This window comes from Chrysochloris asiatica, unplaced genomic scaffold (assembly GCF_000296735.1).
Source record: "Chrysochloris asiatica unplaced genomic scaffold, ChrAsi1.0 scaffold00270, whole genome shotgun sequence".
Taxonomy (NCBI): Eukaryota; Metazoa; Chordata; class Mammalia; order Afrosoricida; family Chrysochloridae; genus Chrysochloris; species Chrysochloris asiatica.
In genome coordinates this window covers 1,891,868-1,904,285 of record NW_006408788.1, presented here as the reverse complement: position 1 = coordinate 1,904,285, position 12,418 = coordinate 1,891,868, and the positions used below count along the sequence as shown (strand labels likewise).

General features: G+C 37.4%; 1 protein-coding gene across 6 annotated transcripts in view; it reads right to left on the bottom strand.

Annotated features, from left to right (window-relative positions):
* The window catches only part of KCNIP4 (Kv channel interacting protein 4), an 856,975-nt gene that overhangs the window by 112,264 nt on the left and 732,293 nt on the right, over positions 1 to 12,418 (bottom strand). The window contains exon 3 of one of the 6 annotated variants that reach the window (XM_006874342.1): positions 5,773 to 5,783. The exons of the other annotated variants lie outside the window; for them this stretch is intronic. Within the exon in view, the coding sequence (XP_006874404.1) occupies positions 5,773 to 5,783 (11 nt within the window). The remainder of the gene's footprint in view (positions 1 to 5,772; positions 5,784 to 12,418) is intronic. 6 annotated transcript variants of the gene reach the window in all.

The window sequence follows — 12,418 nt, the reverse complement described above, 5'->3', positions numbered from 1 at the left end:
CTAAATAACATTAACATCAAAATGTGACTCCAAACGTAGGAAATATAAATTCAAACTGGAATTGTATTTCTAAAGCAAAAATGTATCCCTTCATATATCAAATGACCTAGAAAACCACAGGTTGAATGACTAGACGTTTGTCAATGTTTACGCTTTGTAGCAGAGAGCCCCTTTCTTGAATGAAACGTTTAGGAATGCTGATAATTGTTATGGAAACACAGAGCTCCCTACCTAATGTCCCTTTTCCATTTCTTTCTTATAAACAAAATCCTTCTTTCATCCAGTGTCCTTAGTTATCAATTGCAGCATGCATACTTATAAAGTTCTATCAACACTGCTTTCTTTCAGGGGCAGTTATGCAACAGCTATGGTAGTGTAGTAGCTACGAGTGGGGCTGTTAACCTCAAGGACAACAGCTTAAAACTACCAGCTCTGTGAGAGAAAGATGAGGCTTTCTGCTGCGGTAAAGATTTACAGCCTTGGAAATTGTATGCAAGATCGCTATGAGTCAGAACCGACTCCACGGCACAAGGAGACCACCACCACCATGACTAAATAGCTATGTGTAGAAATCCTGGTGGGGTGTTAGGAAGCCTCAGATGGTATGCGCCATTGCTCCTTCTACTTCTACCTGCTCTTCAACATCTGTGGAAGCAGCAGCCATGGGTGAGTCTGAATCCTAAACAGCTGTTAAGAAAGATTGAATGGAAAGTAAGCAATCTTGAACACTGATGACATTCAAGAGCCATTGAACAAATGCCCCAAACTGTCTATTTTATTGCTTATTTCATTTCTTAAGAAAAGCAAAATCCCGAATGAGGTTAAGCCTTTTCAGAGACTGTTGTGCCCAGAATAACGTAATAGAAAGTCAAGCTCAAATTGTATCAGCAGACTAATGTATCTTTCGAATAGGACTTACAACATTTTAACAAGATCCTTAGGTGATTTTTATGAACATTAAAATTGGAGAAAGATTTTATTAGGCCATATTAAAAAAAAATACTACTCAAGATATTTAAAATAAACAGAAGTTTTCCCAGAAAATAATTTACATTATAATCTAGGAAGAACAAAAATAACAAGAGAATCATAATAAGCCATAAATTTTCAAATGAAATTACAGTTAAAGATAAATTTGAATTCATTTTTTAGAATTAAAAACATATAATATCTAAACTTTACATGTATATATATACATACACACACACACATATTATTTCTACCATTCATCTATCACTTTGTTCTACTGTGGTGGCATGCATGTTGTGATTCTGAAAGCTATGCCACTGGTATTTCAAACACCAGCAAGGTCACCCTTGATGGCAGATTTCAGCTGAGCTTCCAGACTAAAACAGATTAAGATGAAGAAGAGACAGCCTACTTTCAAATATTTAGTCACTGAAAACCTTATTCATAGCAGGGGAACACTGTCAGATAGCATCAGAGTATTGAATACTGAAACATAATGAAGAGCAAAGAATACTGTCAGATATGTTGTCATTGTTAGGTTGCATCAAGTCAGTACCAATTCATAGCAACACAATGTACAACAGAATGAAACAGGGCCTGATCCTGGGCCAACCTCACAATCATTGCTACATTTGAGCCCATTGATGCTGACACTGTGCCAATCATCTAGTTGGGGGTCTTCCTCATTTCCTTTCACCATCCAATTTACTCAATATGTTATCCTTCTCCAGTGACTGGTACCTCCTGACAATATGTCCAAGGTACGAGAAATTAAGTCTGGCCATCCTGGCTTCCAAGGAACATATGGTTGTACTTCCTCCAACACATATTGGTTTGTTCTTTTGGTGGTCCATGGCACTTTTAATATTCACCTCAAACACTATAACTCAAATGCATCAAGTCTTCTATGGTTTTCCTTAGTCATTGCCCAACTTTTGCATGCATATGAAGTTACTGAAAATACCATGGCTTGCGTCAGACACACCTTAGTTCTCAAACTGACATATTTGATCTTCAACACTTTAAAGACGTCTTGTGCAGCAGATTTGCCTAATGCAATACATCGTTTAATTTCTTGGCTGCTGTTTCCTTGAGTGTTCCTGATTGATCCAAGCAAAATGAAGCCTTTGACAATTTCAGTCTTTTCTCCATTTACATGGATGTTGTTTATTGGTCCAGTGGTGAGGATTTTTGTTTACTTTACACTGAGGTGCAACCCATACAGGAGGCTGTAGTGTTTGATCTTCATCTATACGTATTTTAAGTTCTCTTTACTTTCAGCAAGAAGGTTGTATCATGTGTATACTGCAGACTGTTAATGAGTCTTCCTCCAATCCTGATGCCATATTTTCCTTCGTATAATCTAGTTTCTCGGAGTATTTACTCAGCATACAGGTTGAATAAGTATTGTGAAAGAATACAACCCTGGAGCACTTTCCTGATTGTGAGCCATTCAATTTTACCTTGTTCATGAACACAAGCAAGGGTTCCGGAATACTCATATTTTGCAATGTTGTCCATATCCTGTCATGTTCCACAAAATAGAAACTCATTGCCTAGTCAATAAAGCACAGATAAACATCTTTCTGGTATTTTTTACTTTCAATCCAGATCCATCTGACATAAGCAATTATATACTTTGTTCCATGTTCTTTTCTGAATCTGGCTTGAACCCCCGACAGTTCTCTGTCATTGTTTTTTGATTATCTTTAGTAAAACTTTACTCACACAGGATATTAATGATATTGTCCAATGAATTCCACATTCTGTTGGGTCACCTCTGTTTGGGATGGGCACAAATACAGTTCTCTTTCAGTTAATTGGCCAGGTAGTTTTCTTCCAAATTTCTTGGCATAGATGAGGGAGAGCCTCCAGTGATTCATAAGCTTGTTGAAAGATTTCAACTTGAGTTCCATCAAGTCCTGGCACCTTGTTCTTGCAAGTAGAGGCTTGAATTTTTCACTGAGTTCCTTTAGCTTGAGAAATGTTCTCCCCTTTTGGTTTTCTAACTCCAGGTCTTTGCATATTTTGTAATAATATTTGACTTTGCCTTCTCAAGCTGACCTTTAAAATTTTCTATTCAGTTCTTTTCCCTCCTGATTCCTTCTGTTTCCTTTAGCATCTCTATAGCACCAGATTCAGAGCCTCTTCTGACACCCATCTTGGTTTTTTTCCTTATCTCTTTTCTTTTAATTGTCCTTTTGCTTTCTTCATGTATGATGTTCTTGATGTCATCCCACAACTCTTCTGGTCTTTGGTATGTGTCTAATGTATCAAATCTGTTCTTCAGATTAACTTTGAATTCAGGTGTGATATTTTAAGGTCATAATTTGGCTCTCTTGGACTTGGTTTTGTTTTTTTTTCATCTTCAGCCTAACCTTGAATTTGAGCAATTGATTTTCTGTTCTACAGTCTGCCCTTGGACTGTTTTATCATATAGTTGTTGTTGTTGTTGTTAGGTGCCATCGAGTCAGTACCAACTCATAGCAGCCCTATGTACAACAGAAAGAAACACTGCCTGGTCTTGGGCCAACCTCACAATTGTTGTCATGCTTGAGCCCATTGATGCTGCCATATTGCCAATTCATCTCACTGGGGGTCTTCCTCTTTTTCCCTGACCCTCACCTTACCAAACAGGGTATCCTTCTCCAGTAACTGGTCCCTCTTGACAATATGTCCAAAGTAGGAGAGACAAAGTTTGGCCATCCTGGCCTCCAAGGAGCACTCTGGTTGCACTTCTTCCAACACAGATCTGTTGGTTCTTTTCAGAGCCCATGGCATTTACAATATTCTCCCCCAACACCATAACTCAAAAGTATCAATACTTGTATGGTCTTCTTTATTCACTGTCCAGCTTTTGCATGCATATGAGGTTATTGAAAATACCATGGCTTGGGTCAGGCACACCTTAGTCACCAAGCTGATATCTTTGCTCTTCAACACTTTAAAAAGGTCTCGTGCAACCGATTTGCCTAATGTAATATGTCATTTTATTTCTTGATTGCTGCTTCCATGAGTGTTGACAGTTGATCCAAGAAGAATGAAGTCCTTGACAACTTCAAACTTTTCTCCATTGATAAGAATGTTGTTTATTGGTCCAGTGGTGAAGATTTTTGTTTTCTTTACATTGAGATGCAACCTATCCAGAAGGCTGTGCTTTAATGTTTTAAATCCTCTTCACTTTCAGCAAGCAAGGTTGTATCATCTGCATATGGCAGGTTGTTAATGAAGTCTTCCTTAAATCCTGATGCCACGTTTTTCTTCATATAAGCCAGCTTCTCGGATTATTTGCTCAGCATACAGGTTGAATAATACTAGAAAGAATATAATTTTGTCGCACACCTTTCTTAATTTTAAACCATTCAGTGTTCCCATGTTCTGTTAGAACAACTTCCTCTTGGTCCATGTACAGATTCCTCGTGAGCACAATTAAGTGTTCAGAAACACTCATACTTCATAATGTTGTCCATAGCTTGTCATGATCCACACAACTGAAGTCCTTTGCATAGTCAATAAAGCACAGATAAGTATCTTTCTGGTATTCTCTGCTTTCAGCCAAGATACATTGGACATCAGCAATGATATCCCCTGTTCCATGTCCTCGTCTTAATCTGGCTTGAACCTCTGAAAGTTCTCTGTTAATGTATGCTTGCAGCCATTTCTGTATTACCTTTAGTAAAAACCTTACTCATATGGGATATCAAAGATATTGTCTGATGATTTCTGCATTCTGTTGGGTCATGTTGGAAGGCTCTCAAAATAAGACTAAGAGAGATTTGCCTCCTAAAAGTAGAGTTGTCCACGATGACTTGAATGTAGTAAAGCTTTTGGGACCTTTATTTGCTGATGGTGCACAACTAAAAATGAGGAGAAACAGCTATGAATATTCACTAATAATCAGAACATGGAATGTACAAAGTATTACTCTAGGAAAATTGGAAGTTGTTAAAAATGAAATAGCATAAGTATCAATAATCTAGGCATTAGTGAGCTAAAATGGACTGGTATTAGCTATTTTGAATCTGAAAATCACATGGTTTACTATGCCAGGAATGGCAAAAGGAAGAGGAATGGCATCGCATTCATCATCAAAAAGAACATATCGAATCTGTCATGAAGTACAATGCTGTCTGTGGTAAGATAATAACCATATACATAGAAGGAAGACCTGTTAATATCACTATAATTCAAATTTATACACCAGACACCAAAGCCAGTAATGAAGAAATTGAAGAATTCTATCATCTTCTTCAGTCTGAAATTGATCAAACATGCAATCAATATGTATTGATCATTACTATCACTTGGAATGCAAAGGTTGGAAACAAAGAGGAAGGATCAGTCCTTGGTGACAGAAACAATGCTGGTGATCACATGATGGAATTTTGCAAGATTCTTCATTTCAAATACCTTTTTAAACAACATAAAATGTGAGTATACACATGAACATCACAAGATGGAATACACAGATATCAAATTAATACATATGTGGAAAGAGACCCTGCAAAAGCGTTGTATCATCAGCCCAAACAAGGCCAAGACAGAGTGTGAAACAGACAGTCAATTGATCATATACAAATTCAGGCTGAAGCTGAAGAAAAGTAAAACAAGTAAATGAGAGGCAAAATATGACCTTGAACATATCCCTTTTGAATTTAGAGACTTGATGCATTAAACACATTAGACCCTAAAGACTGAAGACAAGAAGAGTTGTGGGATGACATCAAGCGTGTCATATAGGAAAACATTAAAAGGTCACTAAGAAGATAAGAAAGAAAGAGCAAAATGGGTATCAGAAGAGACTCTGAAACTTACTCTTCAGTGAGAAAGCAAATGAAAGAAATGAGGAGGTAAAAGAGTTGAATAGAAAATTTCAAAGGGCAGCTCAAGAAGATAAAATGAAATATTATAGTGAAATGTGCAAAGACCTGGAATTGGAAAACCAAAAGGAAAGAAAACGTTCAGCATTTATCAAGATGAAAGAATTTAATAAAAATACAAATACATGATTTGTAACAACTATGGATTGTATAAGCAAAGGATCATATTGGAGTCCTGGTGTGGCACTGTGGATTTATTCTCTAGACTGAAAAGTCGGTTTGAATGGCAAGAGCAGTGGTTCAAGCTTACCAGCTGCTCCTTGGAAACCTACTAGGCCACTCTTGGTTGGAATAGATGTGACTTAACCCTTATCAAATTACTATATCTGTGGCAAGAGACTATAGAAATGTCAAACAAGTCCAAAACAAGGCCAGGGGCAGACTGTGGAACAGCTTGTTGGACAATGAATGAGGACAACTGATACATTTGAATTATTTTACAGTCTACCTTTCATGTAACAACAAAAACATAGGCAAAATATTGAATGATGTAGAAAACATCAAAAGAAGATGGAAGGAATATGTAGTCACTCTACCAAAAAGAAATGGTCAATGTTCAACCATTTCAAGAGGTTGATGATCAAGATTCAAGGTATATGATCAAGAGCCAATGATACTGAAAGAAGAATCCAAGTTTCAATGAAGGCATTGACAAAGTACAAGGCACCAGGAATTGACGGAATTCCAATTGAAATCTTTCAACAAACTGATACAGTACTGGAGACATTTACTTATCTATACTAAGAAATTTAGAAGGCCAACTAACTGAAAGAGAACTGTATTTGTTCCCATTCCAAAGAGAGGTGACCCAATGTAATGTGGAAATCATAGGACAATGCCATTATTATCACATACAAGAAAAATTTTGCTAAAGATAATTTAAAAAATGGCTGTAGTGTTACAATGACAGGGAGATGTGAGAGGTTCTACCAGATTTAAATGGGTACATGGAATGAGAGATATCACTGTTGACATAAATGGGTCTTGGCTGAAAGCAATGAATACCCAAAATATGTTTATCTGTACTTAATTGACTATGCCAAGGCTTTCAATTCTGTGGATCATGATAAACTATGGAGAACATTGCAGAGAATGAGTATTCTGGAACACTTAATTGTGCTCATGAGTAAGTAACCTGTACATAAACTAAAAGGTAGTCATTTGAACAGAACAAGGGGGACACTGAATGTTTTTAAATCAGGCATGGTGTGAGCCAGGGTTGTATTCTTTCACTATATGTATTCTACCTGTATGCTGAGCAAATAATCTGAGAAACTGGATTATAAGAAGAAAAACATGGTAGCATCAGGATTGGAGGAAGACTCATTGACAACCTTGGATATGTAGATGATACAAACTTGCTTGTTAAAAGCCAAGAGGACTTAAAATATGTATTTATGAAGATTGTATTCACACTGGGTTGCACCTCAATGTAAAGAAAGTACAAATCCTCACAACTGGTCCAATAAATTGCATCAAGATGAATGGAGAGAAGACTGCAGTTGTCAAAGAATTCATTTTTCGAGGATCAACCATCAACACTCATGGAAGCAGCAGTCAAGAAATCAAACAACACATTGCACTGGGAAAATCTGCTGCCCCAAACCCCTTTTAAGTATTCAAGAGTTAAGATGTCAGTTTAAGGACCAAGGTAGGCTTTGCCCTAACCATGGTCTTTCCAATAGCCTCATAAACATGTGAAAAGTGGACAATGAATGCAGAAGACTGTAGAAGAATTGATGCATTTGAGCTATAGTATTGGAGAAGAATATTAAAAGTACTTTGGGCAGCCAGAAGAACAAAGAGATCTGTTTAAGAATTACAGCCAGAATATTCCTTAGAAGCCAGGATGTCCAGACTTAGTCTCTCATACTTAGGGCATATTATCAGGAGAGAAGAGTTTCTAAAGAAGGACATCATGCTTGGAGGGTTAGTGAAAAAGAGGAAGACCCCCAATGAGATCTATTGGCTCAGTGGTAGAAGCACTGGGCTATAGTGTAACAATGATTCTGAGGTTGGCTTATTCTGTTGTGCATAAGGTTGTTATGTGTCTATAGTGACTCTCTGGCATCAAATATTAACAATATGTTGTTTTTGTTAAATGCTACTGAATCGATTCTGACTCATAAGGACTCTGTATAGGGTTTCCAAGGAATGACTGACTGGTGGATTTGAACCACTGGCACTGTGGTTAGCAATTTAGTGCCTATCCTGAAGTACCACTCTTGGAATCCATGTATATATAGTATAAAATCCAGAAGATTGGGAGGAAATAAAATATATAATCAAATAAAAAGCTGGGAAAGAGAGGAATTCTGGACCAGACAGACACAAAGCACTGATGCTGTATAACACAAATATGAAAGTCCATTTGAAACTGACACAGATGAAAATTCTGCTACCCTGAACTTCAGAGGAATAGTTAGAGAAATGGATTGAGTACTTGGTGGGAGAAGAGTCTGAGCAGGGGCAGTGAGAGAGGGAGATTAACGGGTGAATGGTCAGTCAGATGCAGCCAAACAGAAAGTGGCCTGGCAGAGCAGATTCACCCAGGTGACTGGAAAAGGTGCAATTTCTTCTTTTCCCCCATGCTCGTCTGGTGACCAGAGGTGTGGCCAACTACCACCCTCATCCATCCCTAGCAAAGATCCTGCTCTCCAGGAGTTTGGAGTCATGTGGTTGGAAGCCATGTCAATATGAGATGGGGGTAGGGTGAGCCACTTTAGTGAGTCACTTTGGTGTGTAGATTCACGTGGGCTGGGCTCTAGACCAGCAGATCTTGCAGAGAAATCATGAGCATTTAGTTAGTTACCCTGAACCCTGCTGCCCTGTGGTCCTAAAAGACAATGAAATCCACTCCATCAAGTGACTCCATAGATAACGTAGAATATACTGAAGCCAATTGGAGCTCCATCTATGGCATCCCTTCCACACCCATCTTATGAGCTTTTTAACTTGCAGGAGAGCCCCCAAAGTATTTTCTTCTTGGGGTCCAACAGCTGCACTGTTTTTTCTCTCTCATTTTGTTGTTGTTGTTTATTTATTATTTTTCTCCTACTTCTCTTCCCATTCCATTGAATTTTATCCTTTTTACCTCTGCTTTTGTTTTGCCTTTTTTTCTTCTGTTTCTCATTTCACATCTTCTTCCTCCCCCCACCCTTTTAATCTTTCTTTACTATTCTCTACTCTCTCTTTTCATCTCTTCTCTCCCAGGTTTTATTTATTTATTTATTCCTCATCTATAGCTTTATTTGCCTGTCCTTTTGTCTTTATACTCATTATAATTTATTTTTCTGATTATAGCTTGTTTTTATTTCTTTTTTTATCTTTACCATTCTCAGTTTTCATTGTTGGTTCCTTGTTTGTTTATTCTGCTTTGTTTTCTTGTGTGTTTTGGGGGAGGGGTTTTCTCTTTTCCAATTGACAGGAGACATCTGTGCAGCCCAGCTACAATCATACCCACTGTAGCTCCATCCACTGGGCAAGAGCCAATACCACCAGTTCAGTGACAGACAGCAGCCAACACCACCCAAACCCACCATAAACTGAGGTGCATGAACAGCAAACAAGAATAGTGTGCATGATTCTATTCTCTAACTACACACACAGGAGGTGGTGTAAAACACATCAACATACAATCATCAATTAAATACAAGTACAACTCCACATTGACCTGGAGACAACAGACAATTTTAACTCACAAGTAGAAACAAGAGAGAATGGTTCAGACAAATGACCAAGACACAAAGTCAGAAAACATTTTTAAGGAAGAAAAGGTAATGGAACTAACTGAAAAAGAATTCACAAGAATGGTATTTAGATACCTTCAAAGGACTGACAGAAAAATTGAGGAAAGCAAGAAAAACACAGAAAAAAAACCAAACAACTTTAGAAGTACTCAGGAAAACACTACCCTCCCCCCCCCAAAAAAAAATTCTAAATTTTGAAACAATACAAAATCTACAATTAGAAATCCAGATTTCAGAAATAGGCAATACATTGAAAGGGCAAAGGAATAGATGTGAAACAATGGAAGCCTGAATTAGTGAGCTTGAAGATAAAAAAAAAAAAAAAAAAGTATGCTAGAAGAACAATCAGAAAAAATAATGAAAAGATCCAAAGAAAGCCAAAGAATTATCTAGGATAGCATGAAGAGGAACAACTTAACAATGATCAGAATACTGGAACTTGAAGAGATACTGAAAAGCACAGAACAAAATTGTTGAAGGTTGTAGGAAGAAAACTTGCCTAACATTATGAAAGACAAGAAGGTAATGATACAAGAAGCTGAACAAACCCCAAATGAGATAGATCTCCAAAGAAAATCACCACAATATATCATAATCACATTTTCCAAAACCAAAGACAAGAAAAGAATCCTTTGTACCTACAAAGGAGAACCAATAAGACTAAGCTTAGATTTCTCAGTAGAACCACATAGACAAGAAAGCAATGGGATAGCGTACACAAAATTCTGAAAGAAAACAATTGCCAACCAAGAATCATATACCTAGCAAAGCTATCATTCAAATACTACAGTGAGATTAGGATATTTCCTGATAAACAGAAAAGAAAAAGGACTTTGTAATGACCAAACCAACTCTACAAAAAATTCTAAAGGATGTTTGTTGTATTGAGAACCAATAACATCAGACAACAACTTGAGATTGCCAAGTATGACAGCACCATCCAGAACCAGATCCAGATATTATTATTCTTCAGTGCTGTCCAGTCAGTTCCAATGATAGTGGCCTTGTATAGGGTTTCCAAGGAGCAGCTGGTGAGTTTGAACTGCTGACCTTGTGGTTCACAGCTCAGTGCTGATCCTACAGTGCCACACCAGGAGTCCAATCCAGATATGTTGTTGTTGTTAAGTGCCACTGAATCAGTTCTGACTCATGGTGACCCTGTATAGGGTTTCTGAGGAATTGCTGGTAGGTTTGAACTATGGTCTGCAGTCTGTACTGATCTTACAGAGCCATACTAGGAGTCCAATCCAGATACAGAAGTATTTAAAGTAAAACAAACCTATGATACTAAAATTAGGGAGCAAGAGATATCAATTCATAATGAACTCAAGTACAAAGCAGAAATACAAAATAGTGTAGAAAGTAAAGTAGATTTCAAGATAAAACACACTGTTTTAAGCAGGGAAAAATTAGTAAGTTACACAGTGATAAGGATGAACACTGGACTGCAAACTACAAGGTCCGTGGTTTGAGCCTGCAGTGGATCTTCAGGAGAAAGATGAGGCTTTCTGTTCCCTTAAAGATTATAGCCTCAGAAACCCTACTCTGAGTAAGAATCAACTCAATGGCACTTAACAACAACAACAACCTGTAATGTACCCTGAAAATTAATACAACTGCACATCAAAATAAAAAGAGGACAGTCAGAAAGATTTAGTAAACATTAACACTAAAGAAATGAAAATGAAAAGAAAGCCCACTAACAAAATGAACTCAATGCAGAAAATTATGTTTGACAAAGAAACCAGCAAAACCACAAACAAAAAATTACACAGCAAAAAGGCAGCAGCCAATTCATGGTAGTTGGTTGTTATGTGCTATGGAGTCTGTTCCGACTCATAGCGACCCTGCATATGGTTTCTGAGCCTGTAAATCTTCACAGGAGCAGAAAGCCTTACTCTTTCTCCTGCAGAACTGCTAGTAGTTTTGAACTGCTGACCCTGAGGTTAGCTGGCCGATTCGTAACCACTATGCTATCGATAATTACACTGAATGTAAATGAATTATGTGTACAAGTCAAGAGACAGAATAGAATGGAGAAGAAAGCAGGATCCCTCAGTATGTATTCTATGAGAGACACATCAAAAAGATGGAGAAAGCTTAAATGTCCTTCAACAGAAGAATGGTTAAACAAACTTTGGCACATACGTACAATGAATGGTTACTGAATCTGTATATCACCTCATAACTTGGATGAACCTAGAGAGTATTGTGCTGAGTGAAATTGGTCAATCACAAAAGGACAAAATTGTTGAGACCAATGCTGTAAAAAATTTTAAAATGGTTTTTTAAATAAAAGAAACAATTGTTAATGGTTATGGGAGTGAGGGGAGGAAGTTGGGAAAGAAACAAAACTATAACCCAATGAGTAATAGAGGAAATCATAATGAAATATCTTAATTTAATGGAAATACAACATGTAATGATCAGATCAGAAGGGATCAGATGCTGGAGAATGACTAAGTAAAGAGTAAAGTAACTTGGCAAAGTAGAGGGTGAGTGCAAAGAGGAAGCCTCTCGTAATATAATGGACAGACATAATGGCTATAACAATGGGCTAAACCCTAACAAGAATTGTGAAGATGATGGAGGACCAGTCTTTCCTTCTGTTGTGTGTAGGTAACTATGAGCCAGAACTGACTCAATGATACTTAACAACATTCAAATTGATAAGTCCAAATACTGTCTCTTAGAAAAATATATGCTAGAAGGTGAGCTTTGGAAGATACGGTCAAAAAGAACATAGAACCAAATATTTAATATGAAAGAAGACTCACCAACACCATTGATTAAAAAACTAAGGTAATAATAAGACCCTAC